Source organism: Zalophus californianus, chromosome X (genome assembly GCF_009762305.2).
Source record: "Zalophus californianus isolate mZalCal1 chromosome X, mZalCal1.pri.v2, whole genome shotgun sequence".
Lineage (NCBI taxonomy): Eukaryota > Metazoa > Chordata > Mammalia > Carnivora > Otariidae > Zalophus > Zalophus californianus.
In genome coordinates, this window is record NC_045612.1 from 71,045,797 (window position 1) to 71,069,007 (window position 23,211).

Sequence of the window (23,211 nt, forward strand, 5' to 3'; positions counted from 1 at the left end):
TTGCAGAAAACATTTTATTTATTTTTTTTGTCTTAGTAACAACTACACTGGCTCAGCGTGGCTTTATTCAATGTCAAGAGCAACTGAATTCATGAAACATGCTTGTCTTTTATGTCTAGGTAAGTTTCACAATTTCCACCTGCCGGCAGCCCTGGTCTCGGGAGTGCTGCCTCTTTTAAAACTGGTTCGCCTCCCAGCAGCCTTCTTCTCTCCACCTGCCCCTCTTGAAAACGCAGTTTGTGTCTGCATTGTGTTCTATGTGTTAGAACTATGTTAAAACTAACTGATACCCAGAGTGGATCCCAACGGCTTGTGAGTACCGTCAAGGGCACAAAATTGCTTAGCAACGGAATCCTTGAAGAACAATCATCATTAACAGTATGAGGCTATAAAGAAACGGTTTAAATCCTATTATTCCTAATATTTATTGCTTATCAGAAACAGATATTTTCCTAAAACTTCTTAGCGGGGGGGGGGCTCAGCCCACAGAAATACACCCCCAGATAACTTCAACGATTCTGCCTTTGCTTTTCGCCATAATCCTTGCTCAGCCGCCTCATCACATCCCCATGGCTCATCCCTTTCGTCTCATTCTTAATCATTCTATAATTCTCCTTCACATACTTAGCAAAGGGCCTCACATGGGGTGCAATGGGGGTTCCATCCTTGCGAGTTAACGGCAGCATGACCAGGGGCCCCTTGCACTTGGCACAGATAAAGCGGTCAGTGTTCAAGGATCTGGTATAGCGGCCGACCCTAATGAGGAAAGAGACACCACAAATCGATCAGTCACTGTACCGCAGCGTGCTCTCGGAGCTGCTGGCCTTGGGCTCAAAGCAAGACTCTCAGGCCGGCTCCAAGTCGGAGAGCATGGAGAAAGAAGACGTGGAAAGGAGCAGAGAAGGTTTACTTCTCACGTCGGCCAGCCAGGCACTTACTAACAAAATCACAAAGGGCCAGTTGGCTGGAGGCTGTAGCAGAAAAGTAACCGAAGAAAGTCGGAGGCGGAGGGTCTTACCTGGTTTTGCACTGAGTACATTCATAATGGATCCTGTAGTTAATCTTGTAGTTATGGCAACGAGTGACCATGGGCAGCTCCGGGTGCACTATATTCGATTTCCTGGCATAATACTTCCATGCGTCACCATGAGAATCACGGATGCCATCAAGAAGCCAGGAGGCTGCATGGCATATCTCATGGATCAAAGTATCCCGGAGACGGTCTCGGAAGAGGGATGGAAAGAAATCGTGAGCACCTGAACCAATTCCCTCTGGCCTGCCACTCAACCACCCCTACCTAGACTCTCGCCCCTGCCACACACCAGCCCCAGGTGGCTTAGCAGGAAGTGGTGTGGTGGTGTGCTGGAGACTGAATGGAGATGAAGAGTGAGGTGACAGGGCCCCACACCTGGGCGGAGGCAAAGGACCGAGGACAGGAGGGTCATTTTGAAGATTTGGTGGTTGGCCAGCAACAGGGAGCTACCTGCTGAGAGACAGTTAGCCTAATGGAAAGACGGCCAAGCTGGATTCTCAGGGCTGGGGAGACATCTGATAATCGTGTCCTCTGAGCAGAGGCGCCTGGGTGGCTCAGTCGGTCAAGCGTCCGTCTCTTGATTTTGGCTCAGGTCTCGATCTCGGGGTCGTGAGATCGAGCCCCGCGTCGGGCTCTGTGCTCGGCTTGGTCTGCTTCAGATTCTCTCTCTCCCTCGCCCCCTGCTCGTGCGTTCTCTCTCTCTCTAAAATAAGTCACTCCCTCTAAAAGAAATAAATAAATCTTTTCCAAAAATTCTAAAAAATAAAAAAAGATCATGTCCCCTGAGCAAGGCACAGAAGGCCTATCTACCCAGGAAGGACAGGAAAAGCTGTGGCATAGGCTGCTGGGAAATACCAGTCCCTACGAGTCACTACACAAAGAAAGGGCGCAGGAGGGAAGCTGCCGTCACCTGCAGAGTCGCAGACTTTCAGAGAAATCTCTATCTTTGCATAACGCTGCCTCTTCGGGTAATGGGTCTCACCGGTGGTGCATAAGCCCGCAGTTCTCAGCATCTTTTTATTCCAGCCAATATCTATTTTCTCCGGCAGCTGAGAACAAAACAGCCAGCAGAGTGAGTCAGCAAGCAGCTTCAAGCAGACCAAAGACTGTTCACTCAAGAGCTCTGCAGGGGCGCCCAGGTGGCTCCATCTGTTGGGCGTCTGCCTTTGGCTCGGGTCGTGATCCCGGGGTCCTGGGATCGAGCCCCGCATCGGGCTCCCTGCTCGGCGGGAAAAGCCTGCTTCTCCCTCAGCCCCTCCCCCTGCTCGTGCTCTCTCTCTCTCAAATAAATAAATAAAATCTTAAGAAAAGAGTTCTGCAAATCCAAACATTCTGGGGAGAATAAAAGCCAGGCTGAAGCCCAGGCAAAAACAACACACAGACCATCAGGATATAAGGGAGATGGATGAGGGCACACACATGCAGGACCCAAGTCAGGGGCAGCCAAGGAGAGAGGTGCAAACCTGCTGAGGCAGGAGCTGGAGCCCCCTCCTTCCCGCTCCCCCCGAGCGTAAAGAGCACGGAGGTGAAATTTCATGTGCACCTCAGTCCCCTCATCAGCCATGTGATGTAACACCAACTGTCATGAGTGACTTCCCCAAAGGCTGGGGAACCTCAGAAAGATCTAAGAACTTTCCCTGCAAAAGGTTGTGTCAGCGGAAATAATAAAGTCTGAAAACCCCAATAACCGCTGAGGCTCTGTTCTAGGCACTTTACGCGTATTACCCTCCCTAAGTCTAACAATAATTCTCTGGGGGCGCCTGGGTGGCTCAGTCAGTTAAGCGTCTGCTTTCGGCTCGGGTCATGGTCCCAGGGTCCTGGGATCGAGCCCCGCGTCGGGCTCCCTGCTGGGCTGGGGGCCTGCTTCTCCCTCTGCCTCTGTCCCTCCCCCTGCTTGTGCTCTTTCTGACAAATAAATAAAATCTTTAAAAAAAAAAAAAACCAATAATTCTATGAGGTAGTGGGTACTATTATCGTTCCCATTTTGTAGATGAGGAAACTGAGGCAGAGAGGGGTCAAGTAACTTGTCCAGGCTCACAGAGCTCCTTCCCATTATTCTTCAACATAAAGCCTCTCTTTCCAGATCGTCAAGGATCAACACATGCCCTCTCCACCCCCGCCCATCGCTGCTCTCTCTGCCTACCATCCCTCAAGAGCCAGAAGTCTTACTTCCTGCAGGCAACCTTATTTCCTGACCACTCAGGCTCTCGGTGATTTTTTTTTTCTGCCTCTGCTGATCTCCTGTGCTGGTAACAGTCTGTACCATAGAGGATTACCCACAAACATGCTCTATTTCTTTCACCTGTGCATGCATCACCTCTCCATCTAAACTGACACTTCTCCAGAGCAGGAAATACACAGCTCACACATCCCGCACACCTCACAGCCCCTGAGAGTGCCAGACATATAGCAGGCGCTCATCCAATGCTTATTCGTCAACGGTACCTTTTTATCAAACACCGAGCTATTAAACAGGGCGTAGATTTTCTGAACCAGGCTGTCCTTATTTTGCTTGAATTTCCTTCCAGAATACTGCTTTTCCTTTTCCAGGTCATGCAGGAAACATCCAGGTATTTTGCACATCGCTTTCCTGCAAAGGCAAGTTCAGCTGAGTTATGTGTAACTAGAGGAAGAGATAAGAGAAAGGCACACACACGGGTCATATACAGAGAGACTCGGAAAACGTGCTGGTCCCTCCTCCTTCCAGCTCCTTGTAGAAGAGCATTCCCCAAAGTTCCACGCATAGCCTTTTTCTTCTCGCTACTTGCCTTCTCAGAGATATGAAGCCTGTGGCTTCAACCTCAGCAGGAGTGATCCCACTCCTGTATCCGCAGTCTCGATCTCTCTCCTGGGGGATCCGGGTCCGAGCTGCCAACTGATTAACCTGAGTATGACCCCCATTCTAGTGTGTTTAGTTATCGGACTTCTGTTATACCGGGCTGAAAACCTCAGAGACATCTTAAAATCCATTTTCTCCCTTGCCCCATATTCAAACAGGCTCAAAGACGGCAATCCCCTTCACACCTCTTCCAGCCAGCCCTCCTTCGCACCCCACGGTCACCAGCCTGGTTCAAGTTCATCTCCTCCCCTCGGGGCCTTGCTGCTACGGCATTCCCCTGTGCTCCTTCCTTCCAGGCCCTTTTTCTTTCTTTCTCCCGCACCCCACACTTCCGATTCATTTTCCTAGGTCACATCCCAAGTCCGTCCCTCCCCGGCTTGGCACTGTGTGGCCAGGCCATTCAAGGCCCAGGTCAGTCGGGCCCCAACCTCTGTCTCCAGGTACCATTTCCACTGTGGCCAAGGTGGGCAAGTTAAACGTTCTCTGGACAGAACTGATTCTCCGCAGTCCGTTCATGTCTGGGCACAGCCGGTTTGCCCCTGAGCCCTAGAATGACCACGTCTCCAGCTCTCCTGAGAACCACCATCCGTGTAGCGTTTTCTCCTTTGCAGAGAACTTCTTGTTGCACTATCCTATTTAATCCTCACAACCCCCCTCCAAAGAAGTGATTACTCTTCTCACGATCTCCACTTGGCTAGATGAGGAAACCAAAGGTCCGAGGTCAGGCGACTTCCCCAAAGTTCAGAGAGACCCTGGATCTCTGGACCCAAATCTCGGGGTCTTCCCATTAGACCCCTACCGCTGCCCCATCTTTCAAGGCCTAATTCCACTGCACAAAGGAGAGTGCTAAGCACACGAGGATTTACACTTGTTAATAATAATTCATTTCACCCTTTTATCCTGGCTACAACCACCCACAGGTCCCAAGAGATGAGCCTACCGAGCTGGAAAGATAAAAACAGGAGCAAACACACGTAAGCTAAGTTTCTGACCTCACAGAACTCCTGAAATGGGGATTTTGCCGGGACACTCATGAACCCCAAAGTCACAAAATAAGCCATCTGTGAGGGGGCTTGGGTGGGGAGAGGAAATCAGAACAAAACCAGGCCAAGGCAGCTAAAGTTAGGGTCCTCACCCCCAGAGCCTCAGACTGGTGACTAACACGGTCTGCCTCAAATCACCTCGTTCTGAAAGCAAATTTGCATCCAAAAAGGTAGCAGATGAAAACCCAAACCATCTGCAGACCTCAGCAGAGAAGGGGGACCCCCCCCGCTTGTTTGCGCTTATGTCAAGCAGGCCTTGTGGCTTGGGCCACCTTCCCCTCGATGTCTGTGCCACTTTGCTTGCAGGCAGAGCATCTCCACATCACAGGAACAAGCAAGACCCCAAATGGGTACATCAGACACCATGACCAGCAAGCAGCCTACACAGGAACAAGGCAAAGCACAACAGGAAGCCTACAGACTGCCACAGGAAGCGCCAAGGCAGCTGTTGAGGAGTCCAAACACACTAGCCTCCTTTGGATGATGCGGAGGACAACGACACACAGGGGCGGCTCATAGGCCTTCTTTTGTCACACCACAGCAAAGCAACCTGGGAGCTACCCAAGACACTGAGACAAAAGCAGCTTACGGATATATCTAGGAACCCAGAGAAGACCCTTGGCTGACCGGGGATCCACCTGCGAGAGAACACGCCGAACTACGAGAGCTACCTCACCGAGCAAGAAGTGCAGAAGCAGAGGGCCCCTCAGCTCAGGTTCGAGCGGTTCTGTTGCCCCGGTGCCTGACACATCGTTCTTCTGCTCCCCTTAAGATGCATTTATTGCTCCAAAGTACAGGTAAAACAAACAAACAAACAAACAAACCCAAACAGACACTCCTTCAAACACATTCCTTGTCTTGGAAGATAATTCGGATATAAGTATATATTACTCCTGAATGCAAGGAAGAATGAAGAAAATTATGCTCTACTACATCGTCTTTTTTAAGCGGAAAGGTCAGAACTTCCTGGAATCCGAATGAAAACAAGTGTCAGTTTTTGGCGTCCTTTTAAGAATTGACATGTCTTTGGTCTAAATGACCTGCTGTTCTCAGGATCAATTCCACGTAGCTTAATAAAAATACAGGAACCACGAGCCATCTATTTCACGCTAATGTTTAAGCTTTCAAAATGTTCAAAAACATCCACAAGCTGTAGGAGTAACTGGATGCAGCCAAAGCACCGCAAAAACCTGGAAGGCCATCTTGACTGCCCGCCCCCCAATTCCAACGGATAGGGACGTGTCTGTCCCGCCCTCAATCTCCGCTGGGATTGCTTTGGTTTCATGCCAACTGGTGGCAACAAGGCAGATCTGAGCTTAAGGACCAAGGAATGGCCAGAGCTGACATGGGGGCTAAAGGGCTCCGGCCAGCCGAGGGAAGCGCGGGCATTGCTGTGGGCTGCTGTGGGGTGCCCACGTGGGGCTCTGCTGAGGCAGAAGGAGGTGGGTAGCAGTGGGGTGCCTCCTCCTCCTCCCTCTCCAACTTATGCCCTCCCAAGTCGGGGGTGGAAGCCTTGTCCCCCTCGCCCACCGGACTCCTTCATCCCCTTGAAGACCCTCCCACATGCCCCGTGGGCCGCTTAACACGGACGGGACAACGGTACCATCAATTCCTGCGCAGTTGAACGTGGACAGCACGTACCTGGTCTTGTCTTTTTTAGTCTTCCCCGCACTGAGCTTCTTCTTTGAAGACACACGCTTTTTGGAGACTCTCATAGCTGAAAAGAGAACAGTTCGTTTGGACCCTGAAAATTGGGCCCACCCAGCAACTGGCAGAAAGGTGCACCCAGGAGGAGCCCCCACAGCCACACCCAGAGCACCATCTAGAAAAGGTAACTGCCTGTCTAAAGCCTGCAAACTCTCCATCGGTCCATGAGACAGAGTCTCCCTACGTGAATCCCAGAGCTGCCAGCAGAATAAGCTGTCGTAGGTACAAGGACTATATAATGAGGTTATGTGAGCCTGCCGCATGAGGTTAGATTGTGTGGGCAACTGAAGCATGGGCAGTATAAGGAACGGTGTGGCAAAGCTCACACACTTGCTCTAAGGAAGTGGCTCAGGGGCACATGGGTGACTGTGGGTTAAGCGTCTGCCTTCGGCTCCGGTCATGATCCCAGGGTCCTGGGATCCAGCCCCGTGTCGGGCTCCCTGCTCAGCGGGGAGTGTGCTTCTCCCTCTCCCTCTGCTACTACGGTCTCTCCCTCTCCCAAACAATTAAATCTTAAAAAAAAAAAATAAGGAAGTGGCTGAGATCCCAGGCAGGACCTTCACTCGATATACAAGCCCAGTCTATCCATCTTTGGTTAGCCTCCATATACTGCTAACTGCTCTAGTCGGAGACTTCCGTAACGGTAGTGTCATCCGTTCACTTATTGAAAAAAAAAAAAAAGTATTAAACATCTACTATGTGCCGAATACCAGGCTAGACCCTGGGAGAGACTTAAAAATGAACAGTCCTCCCATCAAGAGGCTCACTGTCCACTTGGCGGGGGGGGGGGGGGGACAGATTCAGAAACCTATCGTCAGACAGCTGGGTAAGCGCTTTAGCAGAGACAGGGTCTGAGAATTATGAGGACCCAGGAGGGAGGAGCATCTCTGACGTCTGGCTTCCCACAGGAACTGACAATTGGGCTGGGTCCCAGGAAGAATGGGGTCTCCTCAGGACAAAAAGCACAGAGACAAAGCGTGCCAGGACGAGGGAAATGCGACTCGTAAGACATGGGCGTTCCTCCCCCATTTCCAGAAAGATTGTTTTCCCTGGGATGGCTGTCTCCCTTAGCCACTAGGAAGCTGCTGAAATGGCCTAGGAGGACAGGCCGACTTGACCAGACAAGACATGTCCAGGGCAAAGGGCGAGGCAGGCATGGCTGGCACGCGGGGTGGGCGGGGCCGATTCAGTAGGTCAGGCCTGCTTGATGTGACTGGCTTACCGGGTGTCACACATATGTTCTTGGTCTTCCTCTTCCTCTTCCGTGGTTGCTCCACCACAGGTGCAGCCTCATCATCTGTAATCTCCACTGTAGTCTCAGCACCGCTCAGAGATTGGCCAAGATCTTCACCCAGATTCGGCTCACCAACATAATGAGATGAATTGCATTGAGAGACATCGAAGACCTCCATCTCCTTTTCCTCTGAGGCAGTTTGGCCCTGATCACACGAATCCTCGTCTATTATGATCACAGGGCCCTCAAAATCACTATCATCATCAATGATAACTATTGGAGGCTCCTTGGTAGGCGGCTGCTCCTCAGTATCGGATAACACATCCAGAATCTCATCTGAAATTCAAGAGACACAATCACATACATATATACCCCCTCCACCCACCCCATACACTCAACTTCAGACTATTGAGCACAAATTAAACAAGCTGGAAATGGTGACATCACGAATCACAGTTAAGAATCAGTTATTTTATTGTTGAGAAGGCTGCTATAAACATTGGGGTGCAGGGCGCCTGGGTGGCTCAGTTGGTTGAGCGATTGCCTTCAGCTCAGGTCATGATCCTGGAGTCCCCAGATGGAGTCCTGCATCGGGCTCCCTGCTCAGCGGGGAGTCTGCTTCTCCCTCTGACCCTCCCCCCCTCATGCTCTCTCTCTCTCTCTCATTCTCTCTCTCAAATAAATAAATAAAATCTTTAAAAAACAAAAAACGAAAACATTGGGGTGCACATACCCCTTCGAATCTGTATTTTTGTACCCTTTGGGTAAATACCATTGCTGAGTCATGGGGCAGGTCTATTTTTAACTTTTTGAGGAACCTCCATACTGTCCTCTGATGTGGATGGAGTTAGAGTGTACCACGCTAAGTGAAACAAGTCAGTCAGAGAAAGAAATATACCATATGATTTCACTCACATGAGGAATTAAAGACAGAACACAGATGAACAAATGGGAAGGGGAAAAAGAGAGAAAAGGAGAGAGGGAAACAAACCATAAGAGACTCTTAAGGATAGAGAACAAACCGAGGGTTGATGGACGGAGGTGGGTGGGGGATGGGTATTACGGAGGGCATTTGTTAGGATGAGCACTGGGTGCTGTACGTTAAGTGATGAATCACTCAGTTCTACTTCGGAAACCAATATTGCACTGTATGTTAACTAACTAAAATTTAAAATAAGAAAATAAAAATAGGGGCGCCTGGGAGGCTTAGTCAGTTACGAGTCTGCCTTCAGCTCAGGTCACAATCCCAGGGTCCTGGGACTGAGTCCTGCATCGGGCTCCCTGCTCAGCGGGGAGCCTGCTTCTCCCTCTCCCTCTGCCTGCCGCTCCCTCCTGCTCGTGCTCACTCTCTCTCAAATGAATAAAATCTTCTTAAAAAATTTTTTAAATTAAAAATCAAAATTAAAAGAAGAATCAATTATTTCAGATTATTTTCCCTCTATAACTCTTTTACTTTACTGAGAGGAGTATCAGGTAAAATAGCAATCCAAGCCCAGTGGCAATTTTCAAATCACATTCTCTAAGTTGCACACTGCAGGTGCTCAGCAGTTCCCAAACACAGCTCTGTAGACTTGTATGTTTTCTCTGGTCCACAGAAAAATAAGAGAAATCAGAAAAACAAGGTGGGGTTTTTTTTTCCCCTATCAAGTTCAATCTCTATCATTTAAAGGACTGTCCTCGGGCGCCTGGGTGGCTCAGTTGGTTAAGCGACTGCCTTCGGCTCAGGTCATGATCCTGGAGCCCTGGGATCGAGTCCCACATCAGGCTCCCAGCTCAGCAGGGAGCCTGCTTCTCCCTCTGACCTTCTCCCCTCTCATGCTGTTTCTCTCTCTCTCTAATAAATAAATAAAATCTTTAAAAAAAAATAAAGAAATAAAGGACTGTCCTTTATTTTGAGAGTATATCCTCCCTAAACTTTTGGTTTCTTTACCTTATGAAATTATGGCAATAGCAGATGTTAGTTAGAATTTATTCCCACTGTTAGACAAATGAAAAAGTGGCAACTCTATGTTAGCCATCAAAATTTAATTTTCTAACTAGCCCACAAATGCAAAGCTCTCAGAGCCACTGATGTAAGCGTGAGGAGGTCACTCCTCTTGCCAGCACTGAGAAGCCTTGGGAACATTTGTAATGTTCGCCAAGGGTCCCCTCACCTAGAAATGCGGCGTGGCATATCTAACACCACACACGCTCTCTGGAGTCTGTTCAGAGCTCACCTTCCAGGTTCCTCGGGTTCTGGATGTAAAAAAAAATATAAACCGGGGCACCTGGGTGGCTCAGTCAGGTAAGTCGCTGCCTTCGGCTCAGGTCATGATCCCAGGGTCCTGGGATCGAGCCCCACATCGGGAATCCCTGCTCAGCAGGGAGCCTGCCTCTCCCTCTGCCTGCCTCTCTGCCTACTTGTGCTCTCTCTCTGTCAAATAAATAAAAGTTTTTTAAAAAAATATAAACCACGGCACAGGCAAGATGTGACAATATATTTACGGTACAAAAAGTCTTTCTCCTGCACTTGCAGATTTGGGATCACATACTTTGTGAGTCTCATCTATCACTTCATCATCAAAGAACTTCGGATATGCAATAAAGAAAGAGAAAGGAGTGGGTGTTGCTATGGTAAAAAGTCAGCCTTCCTAGAAATTTTAAAGATTTCTCAACTGAAGTTGAAATTTTGAAGAGAGGGGGAGGGGGAGGGGCACACTGCTTATAATCTACAAAAGAACAATGACTATACATTGACAAAGGTTAGAAGTGACCTCAGAAGTGTTGTGTTCAAGCCCTTTTTCTGTAACATCACCTCAGCTCATGACAAGAAGGAAAGAAGTGGCATGTGGAGAACAGTAGAGAGACCTACAAAGACAGTCCTACTGGAGCATTCTCCAGCTCTCCTTTACGGGGATGAATGCCCACCGGTAAGAGTCCACCAGTCAGAAAGTAAGAGCAGCCTTAGTTCAAAGTTCCTCCTCAAAAACAAAAATAAGGATTTTCCGATGAAACGAGTCAGCAAGTGGTCACCTATGGTGATGAACTGCTTTCTGGCTGTCTCTCATGCCCCACTCTATTTTTTTTAAGATTTTATTTATTTGTCAGAGAGAGAGACAGAGCACAAGCAGGGGGAGTGGCAGGCAGAGAAAGAAGGAGGCTCCCCGCTGAGCAGGGAGCCCGATGCGGGCTTTACCGACTGAGCCACCCAGGTGTCCCGTCTCATGCCCTACTCTAAAGCTACCTCTCTTAGGGCTCCCTCTGGCCCCTTACAGTGGCTCGTCATGTCATGCCCCCTACTCTGCACCCGGACCTCTGTCCTACTCAGGCACATCCACTCCGAGCTAGAGAGGAGAGGAAAACTCAATGAGAGGGGACAGGTAGTGAAACAGTAGACTAGGGTTCCAAGCCACCACTCCTTTCCCTGCTCTGATGACCCAGGTTAGCCAGGAATCTGGCCAATGGTAGCTCTTTGGTAGTTACTAAAGAAGTGGCCAGTACCTTAAGGGTGCCGATACCTTAATGGAAGGCCTATGTATCATGCCCTATACCTGGTACTAAGCGAACAAGGATCAAAAAAGTACCATCCCTGAGGGTTAAAAAGCTCCTAGACTTCGGGCGCCTGGGTGGCTCAGTGGGTGAAGCATCTGACTCTTGATTTCAGCTCAGGTCATGACCTCAGGGGTTGTGAGATCGAGCCCCGCATCAGGCTCCACACTCAGCGAGGAGTCTGCTTGTCCTTCTCCCTCTGCTCCTCCCCTGCTCTCGCTCTCTCTCAAATAATTAAATAAAATCTTAAAAAAAAAAAAAAAAGGAAGCTCCTAGTCTTCCTACGTTTCACCCCCACTGAATAGGTTCTGAACTACGAGTATAGCTCCATGCCTCTGGAAAGGTTTTTAAAAGAGCCTCTGAGGCCAAAGGTGCAAAGATCAGCTGTGGAAAATGGGCTCTGAGAAGAACAGAAATCTCTAGAAAATATGCGGAGAATGGTGAAAGGCAAAGACTCACAGCTAGCTGGAGAAAGCAAGGGTTTCCCCCGAGAAGTCACTGTGGGCTGACTCAGCACCATCATCCACCTAAGTCTCCACCAGGCTGGGAAGAATGAGCCCACGCCTCTCACCTTCCCTCTCTTTGTCATTCCCACACACAGAGAAGGAGGAAAAGAGTGGCGGGGACGGAGGGGGGTGGCGTGGAGTAGCAGAGTAGCCTTCATACCTTCGTAGTATCAGTTCCTGACTTTCTTCCCCCCTGGTCCCTATGTATAGGTGGGGGGGGGGGGACCCTATAATATAGGTAGGTCAGAACTCTGTGGAGGGGGATGGTCAAGGTCTAAAGCGCCGAGAACAGTTGCTGCTGTCTTTGGAAGTTCACCAGGGAGGGGGTGTGTGGGGGGAATCCCTCCATATCCACACCCAGCACCCACGAGGGAAGAAATGGCGACACCCGCTATGAAGTGGGCACCGGAATCAAACGTTTGCTGACGCGTAACCCGACGCCACCATGTGCCGGGGCTGCAAGCTCAGCTACTTCCCTCGGTTACTAGTATACTTGCCTTGGATGATTATGTCAGGTTTGTGAGCTCTGACTTTATTGCTGAAGTATTCGTCTTCAGAGTCAGAGTCAATCACCACATAGCTGAGTGAGGAGACAGGGAAAAACAAGAGAAACGTCAGCACCACGGTCTTGTGTTCACAGCCTTTCCTGACTCCTCCCCCATGAACATGAGCACCTGGCAAAGTTCTGTTGGCTTATTCCCCACAGCAACTCTGTTCCCCTTCTTCGGAACTACTCAGTCATTGTTCCTGATTTGCCATTTTTCATCTTCACCACGTTTAAGCTGCCAGGTTGAGGGGCCTTGGCTCTCCTGTTGGTCATTCCCTCCTGAAAACTCTTTTCTGGATTTCCAAGTTACTGTTCCGTTTCGGTTCTCTTCCCGCCCTCCATCCACTCCTTCTCACTCACCGCTCCTCCTCAGCTCACTCCCAGGCTTTCTCCACAGTGCCTTCACACCAAGCTAATCAATTCCTAAGGACCGCGTGGCCATCACCTATCCACCAGCACAAGCCATTATATCCAGCCCGACCATGCGCCTGACTTCCAGCTCCACAGTTCCAACTTCCTACCTGGATATCCTGTGGGTAGGGCTGACTGGCAGTCTGCACGCCCAGGAATAGCGTTAGCTGCTGTTTATTGATGGGGTCTGTTCTGACGGGTCGGGCAGTCATCCTGACTGTCCCCATCTGTACTCTACTGGTCGTTAAATGTCTTGAGTATCGGCCCTGCCTACGGGCCCCTCCACTTCCACACGCCCAAAACTGAACTCTTCCCCTTCCTCTCCAGTTCCACCCTTCCTCCAATATCCCACTATAGTAGCTTCCAGGGACTGGACCAAGACCTGTGGGCATTCCCAGCAGGCCCATTAAAACAGATTTTCTCAACGTATTTGTTCAACATCTATCTAGTGGAGGCAGGAAGAAACCAATTTTTCTATGTAAAAATTGGATATTTAAATGTATTATCAAATAAGGCCTTTATTATGTATAACACTAGAAACCACTAAGAAACCACGATAAAGCATTTGAAATGTAAACGACGAACATGATGAGCACCGGGTGACATATGGAAGTCCGACTCACTACACTGTACCCCTAAAACTAGTATTACACCATATGTTAACTATGTTGGAATTAAAAATAAAAATTAAAAAATTACAAACAAAAAGTACTGTAGAGGCACCTGGCTGGCTCAGTCGGAGGAGCGAGCGACTCTTGATCTCGGGGTTGTAAGTTCAAGCCCCACGTTGTGTGTAGAGATCACTTAAAAAAATAGTCTTAAAAAAGATAAAAATAAAATATAAATAAAAATAAAAAATAAAAACATAGGGCAACCCTGTGGGGAGCCCTCTCACTCTTCAGAGCTTTTTCTGTCTTCACTTAATAAACTTCTATTGCTTTACTCACAAAGATAAATAGAGATAAAAATAAAAATACTGTCAAAACACAAAAGAAAAAATTTTTTCTTTGAAAATTAAAGAATAAAATAAAATGTAAGTGACAGTGAGGAAAATATCCTGCATCACCTCTCTGATTGGTAACGTTTATACTACCGTATAGCTTTGTCAAATTTCAAACCGTACACCTAAAAGGGTGAATTTTGCCATTATGTAAATCATACCTCAACAAACCCACTACGGTAATTCAAGGATTCAGTGTGGAAACATCAGTTAACTAACATCCTATTTTGGATTTATTCCAGTCAATTTTCTTAGCACCTCCTACAGTCTGGCACGTGGGCCTATAAGGGCCTGAAGAGTGGAGAGTGCAAATTAGAGGACGAATCAAACACAAAGACGTTCTGAGGAAGAAACTGACCAATTAGATAATGGGCCTGGCATAAAGATCTAATACTTTGAATCTGGCTGTGAGATCAGATACCCACTATGACCCTGAACATAGTGCTCGGAGAGGAAATGTGAGGTTCATTCGTAAAACTTCTTACCCACAACATCATTCTTCAACAAATGTCAAATTTCGCTAATTTTCCTACTCACCTAATGTTCCCTTTCTGCTCCTTCTTTTTGGTTCCAACTAAATCAGACAAAGAAAGAGGGTGTCAGGAAGCGTCTGAAGGAGGATAAAAAACCTGGCTACCCACATCTGTAATTCCCTCAAGCCCAAGTCCAGAAGTTAGGGCCGGTTAAAATCCTCGGGAGACTTATATACCCCCCACCCCACCCCATGTGAGCTAGAGAGGAAATAAAAGTCAGGAGGCCTAGAATGAAAAAGCTCAAGGTAGCAAACTGCAAAACAAGCCCAAAGAACTGTCTCTGCTTCTAACAGCAGGGAAACGGTCTTTGCCTCATCAATCTGGAGAGAGTCCCTAGTGGAGACAAACCCAGGACCGGCTCACACCAGCTGTCCCAAACCACATTTCAGTCATCTCCACAAAGACAGGGTTAAGTTATGCCTTGAAACGGAAATTACTGCTTTGCGGGGATGCTACTTACAGGACTCAAATTCTTCATCACTGCTTGAGTCCAAAGTAACAATGCAACTGCAAAAAATGAGATACACACTGTTATAAAGGAAGGCCACTAAACGTAGCATATGCAAGCCCACAGGCAGAATCTCGCACGGAGACAACCACCCGTCAGACTTTCTGCTATGCATAAAAAGTTTGAGAGAGTTATGAAATTAAGATCACAGTAGGGAGGTGAAGAAAAATTGCGAGCAACAGGCTGCTCAGTCTTTACCGCAGAATGTTAGTTGAGAAGCCTGTTTTGTGCCAAGTGATTTATTTCTACTTAAAGACGTGAAAGTGAGGGGGAGCCTGGGTGGCTCAGTAGTTAAGCATCTGCCTTCGGCTCAGGTCATGATCCCAGGGTCCTGGGATGGAGTCCAGCCTCAGGCTCCCTGCTCCGCGGGGAGCCTGCTTCTCCCTCTCCCTCTCTCGCTGTGTTCTCTCTCTCGCTGTGTCTCTGTCAAATAAATAAATAAAATCTTAAAAAAAAAAAAAAAAGCATCCAACTCTTGGATTTCGGCTCAGGTCACAATCTCAGGGTCGTGAGATCCGGCCCGAGTCGGGCGCCACGCTCAGTGGGGCGTCTGCCGGAGATTCTCTCTCTCTCTCCCTCTGCTCCTCCCCACCCCCACTCTGTCTCTAAAATAACTAAATAAATCTTTAAGAAAAAGAGGAAAAGAAAGATATGAAAGTGAAAGGGGCCACACGTGAAAGGACTCGAGGATGAAGAGATTAGTTCTCTAAACTAATCTCTGTTCTCTAAAACAGCTAAAAATCAGAAGGACAAAAGAGCAAGGACACCTTTTAGGACTTGACTGGGCTTGAAGAGGGCCTACTTATTGGGACTGCTGTCTGGCTAAATGGGCAAATGCTGAAATCCATTTCTTGGGAGGCAAACGAAGGGTGATTGCCCAGCTACAGCTGCTCCCTGCAGTGAACCATGATGCCGGGACCTCTTGCTTCTCTGCCCCCCAATAATGCACCGGGCTACAATCTAGGACCTCATCACAGGTTACCTTAGCATTAGTTAGCGTGACACAGAGCTCAGAGAGGAAACCAGAAGTGCTAAAGGTGAACCTAATAGTTATAAGGGTTTATGTATAAGGTCTTACATATATCAAGTTAGCTTTCACCACTTCTTCAGGGCATTCATTTTAACCTTGAGGTTGGTTATTAGACTGATAATATATTGGATAATATTTTTATATCAGATTATAATACTGGATCGATAATATTTCTCAGTTTTTCAAGATACATGCTAACTCACCCCCCTGGTTCAATTTCCTGTTCATGTACCTGTCACTGTACACTGGAGTTACTCAGGAGTAGACCTCAAATTTTTTCCAATTACTTAAAATTTAAATTTAATTGGTTAACATATAATATATTATAGGTTTCAGCATCAAAATTTTTTCTTAATCAGCAAAGAAAACTCTTGCTGGGTGTAAGGTTTCCCAGGTATGGGTCAAAACGTGACCTTGGTTCTCTTTCTTTAAAGATTTTATTTATCTATTTATTTGAGAAAGAGTGTGTGCGCATGGTGGGGGGGGTAGAGGGGCAGAGGGAGAAGAGAATCTTAAGCAGACTCCACACTGAGCACAGAGCCCAACGTGGGGCTTGATCCCAGGACCCTGAGATCATAACCTGAGCTGAAACCAAGAGTCAGAGGCTCAACTGACTGAGACACTCAGGCGCCCCTGGTGATTTTTAAAATACGCTATTTCTGCTCATCCATCTTGTAGTATTAACAAAACAAAGCATCTTGGGCTGAAAAAAGACTAGTCAGTGGCCAGGCCACCAAAGCGTACTAACTGGGCTTTGGTTGATCCATGAAAACCAGTCTCCTCCCCCTTGCATTGTGCATTTCAGCCGTCCTTCTGCCTTCAAACTGTGGAAACCTCCTTCATTCTGTTAACGGCCTTGTCTCATAAGTCACTGGGAAAATAAAGCCATCAGACAGGAACTGCCTCATCCTCCCACCAGCGAGCGAATCTACTGTCCTATCTGCAACAACACCCAATTCTCTTATTTCTTTACAGTTAACAATGAACACAATGTTCCTACTCCTGTCTCTGGCCAAACCCTCCCCTGCCCTTTGGATCTCATCCCCCTCCCACCTTCTCAAGGATTTTATTCCTGCAATTTTCCATTCTGTATTGCACTATTGTCCCCTCTCTCCTGGATCATTCATTCTACTTTCCTAAGACCCCAAATCCCCCAATTTTCTAAATCCAGCCTCAAACTCTTCACTGAGCTCCAACTGTCTGCGTGACCTCTTGGACATTTACTAAGCATGTGAAACGTCACACAGCCAGTACAGAATTCCTCCCTCAAGCCTGTTCCATACCTAGAGGAGACTTACCAATCTCGGTCAATGGCACCACCATCCACCATCCACACAGTAACACAAACCAAAAACTTAGAAGAGTCATCCTTGATTCCACTCTTTTTCACTCACCTCCCACATCCAATCCATCAGCAAGATCTGTCGGCTCTACTTCTAGAATACATTCCATCTCATCTAAGACATATGTACTTCCAGGAAAGAAAAAAAAAAAAAAACCACTAGCAAGGTAGTGTTTTTTTGACATGCTATCAAATGTGTGATGGATCCCAATTTCGAAACTGTGGGAAAGAAGTCTCAGAATTGGGGTCTGAGCCTGGGTGGCTCCGTCAGTTAAGCTCTTAATTTCGGCTCAGGTCATGATCTTGGGGTCGTGAGATCGAGTCCCTGTCGGGCTCTGCGCTCAGTGGGGCGTCTGCTCAAGATTCTTTCTCTCTCCCTCTCCCTCTGCTCCTCCCCCCCCCTCTGTCTCTAAAATAAATATATCTTTAAAAAAAAAGAACCACTTATCTCATAGGGCTACTGTGAAAAATAAGATAATGTCTGCCCTCCTACAGGATCACGTACCTCTCCCACATCACAGCATTTATCACACTATACCGTAATTGCTTGCTTACATGTTTCTATCTCCCATCCCAGACGGTAAACCATACAAGGATTTGGAAGTATACCCTGTTTCACACTGTTCGGTGCAAAGTCAATACTTGACTATCTGCCTGAGTAAAAGAATGAACGAATCTCAAAAAGTGGTTCCGAGGACCCCTTTTATTATTTTCCACCCTCCCACCCACACCCCCATAGAACCTTGTTTGTAAAAGACTTTGCCTACGAGATCTCACCATTTAAGATCTGTTTAAATGTTCTCCATTTAAAAAATTACACATGACCAGTTTATGCGAACCTTATGTGAAGGTTACGTGAGGTACAGAGTGAGCCTCTGTTCGTAAAAACGAACACACAAAAAAACAGCATCATCTGCACTGATGAAAACACAGTGCCCAGATCTTGAAACGTAATGGTCCCGACTTGCAGCGAGGGTGGGTGGAGAGCCTGGCCGGTCACTATCCAGCCTCAAGAGCCATCTTCCACCCAGAACTCTAGGATCTGGTCTTCGCAGCTGTAGCTTCCGGAACTGGGGTCTCTCAATGCTTCGTCAAATGCTAGAGGAAGGACTCCTGTTAACCAGATTTGCAAGGGGCTGACTAATAAAGCAGACTGCCTGTTTACTTCTCAGGAGAACTAATGCCAACCATCCGCCCAGGGCACTATTTGGGGCAAGTGACTGAGGGTCAGGGAGAGAGCTTGGAATTTTACCCTGTGCATCTGTGATAACACACATTAATTTTTCAGTTGAATGCTGCAACAAGCATCTTTGTGCGTTTAATTACTTTTATAAAGTGGATCTCCCCAAAGTTAATTCCCAAAAGTCAAATTCATCAAAGGTCTGACCAATTTTATAGCTCTTGGTACATTTGCTTAATCGTTTCCAAAGGATTAGAGCGGTGTACAGTTTGACATTACTATAATAGGACAATTTTTTTTCATTTGCTAATTTAGTAAGTAAATAACACTGAAATTTGCATTTCTTTTTATTACTTAAGATATGTATTTTCCCATGTTTGTTTGCTGCATTCTTTTGCTAATCCCCCCTTCCATTTTAATGACTATCAATGTTATGTTTACCAGATAGCTTTCTGAGTGATAAAGAACACTGAAAAGAGGAGTGAGGGAGAGGAACACTTTGTCCCTGTTCCTCCAAGAGTCCCACTCACCAGGAATAAACAATGTGTCTTATTTATTCTTCTAGAGAGCTCTTAAACATAAGCACATACCAGCACAAGTCAAGTGCACACATTTTATTTTTAAAATAAATAGTATTGTGCTACATGGATTGTTCAGCCCCTGGTAGTTTTTAACTTTATGTATCTTAGTCTTTCTGTTACCAGAACATACATGTCTTACCACACTTTTTTGGAGGAACCATAATCCATTCAACTACACCCTTAGGACACTTAAACTCTTTCCAAATTTGTGCTATTACAAACAATGCTGCAACGAACATCCTTGTACTTATTTCTCTGTGGACTAGTAATTAAGTCATTCATCCTTCTTCCCCAGAAGTGAACAAAGACCAAATCAGCCTGTATATGTCCCTATGTGATTAAATAAATATGAGTTATAGGGAAAAGGGACATGGGAGAAGGGGCAAAGGAGTCAAGAACAACTAAGAGTGAATACGCAGAAAGAATGTATGACATAAGCACATTTATGCACTTCAGTATACGTGAATATATATATACACACACAGACATTAAATAAAATTGTTCTAACAGGGAAAGAAAAAGTCCTAGTAATTACTGGGTCAAAGGACATGGGCATTGACAATTTGGGATATTTCCAGATTGCCCTCCAAAAAGGTTGCACCAATTTATATTCCCACGATGGCTATAGGAAATTGCCTGTTCTCCTACAAATTTGCCAACTCCAGTTATTACCAGTTTTTTTAATCTTTGCCAATCTGATATATGAAAAATGGTATCTCATGAAAATTTTTTCATTTCTTCATATATAAGTAATGTAAAGTTGGATAAATTTTAATGTCTATGGGTCACCTGTATTTTTTTCCTAAGAACTACCTTCTGATATCTTTTGCCCAGTTTTCATGTGTGTGGGTCACCTTTAATTGCTGACCTGTAAAAGTTCTTTGTAGACTGAGAAAAACAGCCTTTTATCACGAGTAATGTGAATATACTTTTGTTTGATATCAAACTGAGGCTTCCCCCACCCCAAAATTATTAGAAACAAAATCTACCTGTTTTCTAACATTTTTAAATGATTTTGTTTTTTATTTTTAAATATTTTATCCATGTGTCATTTCTTTTGTTGTAAGGAGAGGGGAGGTAAGAATCCAATTCTTATTTTTTTCCAAATGGTTAGCCAGTTATCTTCAAATTATTTGTTGATGAATCCATCTTTTCCCCACTGATTTGAAATGTCATTTTTTTAAATCATGAACTCAGTTTTCACATTTGGGTATTTGGGTCTGTTTCCAGACTCTCTGTTCTATGGTTTCTACTTTCTCCCATGTTATATGCTTACACGCTTATCTGTGAAGGAGGCAATCAGGGCAGTGTTCCAGGAGAGAGAAGACTTAAGAGATGAGACGGCTATCTTAAAATACCCCCTTATCGTGGAGAAGAAAAACACTTCATCTGTGTACCTCTAGAGGGCAGTACTGTGAACAATGGGATGGAAGTAACCTAAGTTTTAAGTTCATTAGAATGAAGAACTTTCTAGAAATTACGCATATTCAACAATGCACTGTGTTGCTTCATGGAGTTGTATGCTCCTGGCCACTGAGAGAGACGTTATATAGAGGATTCGTGCACTAAGAGGCTGGACTCCTATATGATTCTAAGATCCCTTTTACAGTTCTCATTTTATGACTAACTCTGCAAACTCAAAATGAAAGAAACATACGCTTTTTGCCGAAAGTCATTTTGCCAACACAAGAAGAACTAAACTAAAAGAAAACAGAATTTTTCAAGTCTCACCAATCATCATCCTGGATCTTAGACTGGCCAGCTGTTTCTTCCGACATGTCCGTGTCTATAGTCAAGACAAAAATATACTCTTTAAAGAAAACCAAAACCCAGAACCAACATTTCTTTTCTATTTTCTTTTTTTAGTAGGCCCCATGCCCAGCACGGAGCCCAATGCAGGGGGGTTTGAACTCACGACCCTGATATCAAGATCTGGGCTGAGATCAAGAGTCCAGCACTTAACCAACTGAGGCACCCAGGTGCCCCCAGAACCAACATTTCTACAATCTGCCATTTTATCTTTTGAGCAGCTTATTCACCCTAATTTCAGGCCAAAGCTTTGCTCTGCGAAACGAGACATATTAAAATGTTTGTTGCAGGCTTTTCCTGGATGGAGAAAACTAGAGAGACACCCTCTCCCACCACACCCTGCAAAGGTTCTTTGCAGATCAATCAGAAAGCCCAAAGCACATGGTGGTCACCTCAACCGCCACAGTATAGAGATGTGCAAGGACAATCCAATCATTCATTTATTAACCCCCAGAGAAATTTTCTCCCCATTGTAAGGATTTATAATGCACTAACTCCTATTCAGTCCCTGGCCCAGGGATAGCTTCTCTCAAAACGGATTCCCACTCCCCACATCCCTGCTGGCCCGCCACTCACCCCACGCCTGCACTCTCCCTACTCCTGCCTTAAGCCCCAGAAGTCTTCCACCTATCAGGCTTTGACCCCTCTACTCTGCCACCCCTCCCCCTCTCTACTCCTATTCCCAGGCAGTCTTACACAGACCAGGCCACTAAATACCGCTATCCAACCTCTACTCTCCCCATCCCCCTACTGTACCCACCTCCCGCTGGTCTTACAGGGAATCAGGTCACCCCCACCTCCAACCATTCTCCACCCTCCCCCAACGCCTTTATCTCCCTGTGCTCGCTTTCTGCCTCAGCCTGTCTTGCACGAATACGGCCTCGAAACCCCCACTCCCGCCCCCACCCCCCTGCACCCCCTTCTGGTCCCCAGGAGGCCTTACGCCAACAGGCCCAGACCCCGCCCCCAACAAGTCCACAGCCCGCCAATCTTGCACCAATCAGGCCTCAAAACCTCCACTCACCCCGCCCCCACCCCCCTGCGCCCCCTTCTGGTACCCAGGAGGCCTTACGCCAACAGGCCCAGACCCCGCCCCCAACACTTCCGCCGCCCGCCAATCTTGCACCAATCAGGTCTGGACACCTCCACTCGCCACCCCCACCCTCCCACTTGCACCTCCCCCAACCCCACCAGGCCTCACACCGCCAGGCCCAGACCCCACCCCCAACACTTCTGCTGCCAACCAATCTTGCGCCAATCAGGTCTCAACACCACTAGCCACCCCCGCCCTCCCGCCTGCACCTCCCCCAACCCACGAGGTCTTAGACCAGCAGGCCCAGACCCCACCTCCAACAATGCCGACACCAACCAATCTTGCACAGTCAGGTCTCCACACCGCCACCAACCCCACGAGGTCTTAGACCAACCTGCCCCCAGCCAGTCTTGCACCAATCTGGCCTCGACAGCGCCACTCACCCCCCCCACTCCCCCCCTCCCTCCAACCCCAGGAAGTCAGACCAGCAGGCCCAGACCCCGCCCCCAGCCAGTGTTGCACCAATCAGGCCTCGACACCGCCACTCACCACCAGCTCCCCTCCTCCACTCCCCCTCCTCCCTCACAATCCCAGAAGTCTTAGACCCGCAGGCCCAGACCCCCCTCCCAGCTCCCCCAGCCAGCCTGCCCCCTCCCCCCACAGTCGTACAACCAATCCGGCCTCAAAACCTCCACTCACTGGGCCCTTACAACCCTCTCACCGCAGCTAGCAGATCAGACACCCCCCACCCCCCACATGCACTCCTACCCACCCTCCATTTGCCCACATTACCACCCCCTATTCTGACCTCAATCGGCCCGCCGGCCTTCCAGGATCAGGCATCTAACACCCCCACGCCGCAATCTCAGCTAGTTCTCCTTCCACTGCTCAGGCCTAGACGACCCCCCCCAACCGCACGCCACCTCCCCTAGGCCCCTTCTCCCTCATGCCCCCACGGGGATCTCCACACCCCCATTCCTCATCTTTGCTTTAGCGGAGTTAATATCGCTAAAAAAAAAAAAAAAAAAATTGTTTCTTCCAAAAGCCTTTTTTAAAAGTGGAAGCCGGCAAAATATTTTGCCATAATCTCAGTCCCAAGGTTCATGGTCAGTCAGGGCATGTGGCGGTCCTGATTTTAATTAAGTCCGCTCGACTAGGCTGAGCTTCAAGATCGTTCCCGCTTCAGTACCCACTTCAGCCCCACCAGCGCCTGCCTACCTGCTCCGGCCGCCTCTAGCGTGGCCGATCGCTGCTCACCTCCAGCAGGTGGTGGACGGTGTGGGAGCTCCTGAGCAACTGCGAGGGGACGCCCGGCGGAAGACCTTTTATAGAGCCCGGGCTCCGCGG

The 23,211-nt window shown here is 47.6% G+C and overlaps 1 protein-coding gene across 1 annotated transcript; it reads right to left on the reverse strand.

Annotated features, from left to right (window-relative positions):
- Positions 1-23,211, reverse strand: GCNA (germ cell nuclear acidic peptidase). Its single transcript, XM_035725630.1, has 11 exons — positions 23,083-23,211; positions 20,754-20,808; positions 14,842-14,888; positions 14,386-14,422; positions 12,388-12,470; positions 7,845-8,192; positions 6,557-6,632; positions 3,479-3,623; positions 1,944-2,082; positions 1,019-1,223; positions 1-756 (listed from the first exon to the last, which is right to left on the reverse strand). Exons 2-11 carry the CDS (start codon positions 20,798-20,800, stop codon positions 510-512), a joined length of 1,374 nt encoding a protein of 457 aa, XP_035581523.1. The 5' UTR covers positions 20,801-20,808; positions 23,083-23,211; the 3' UTR covers positions 1-509.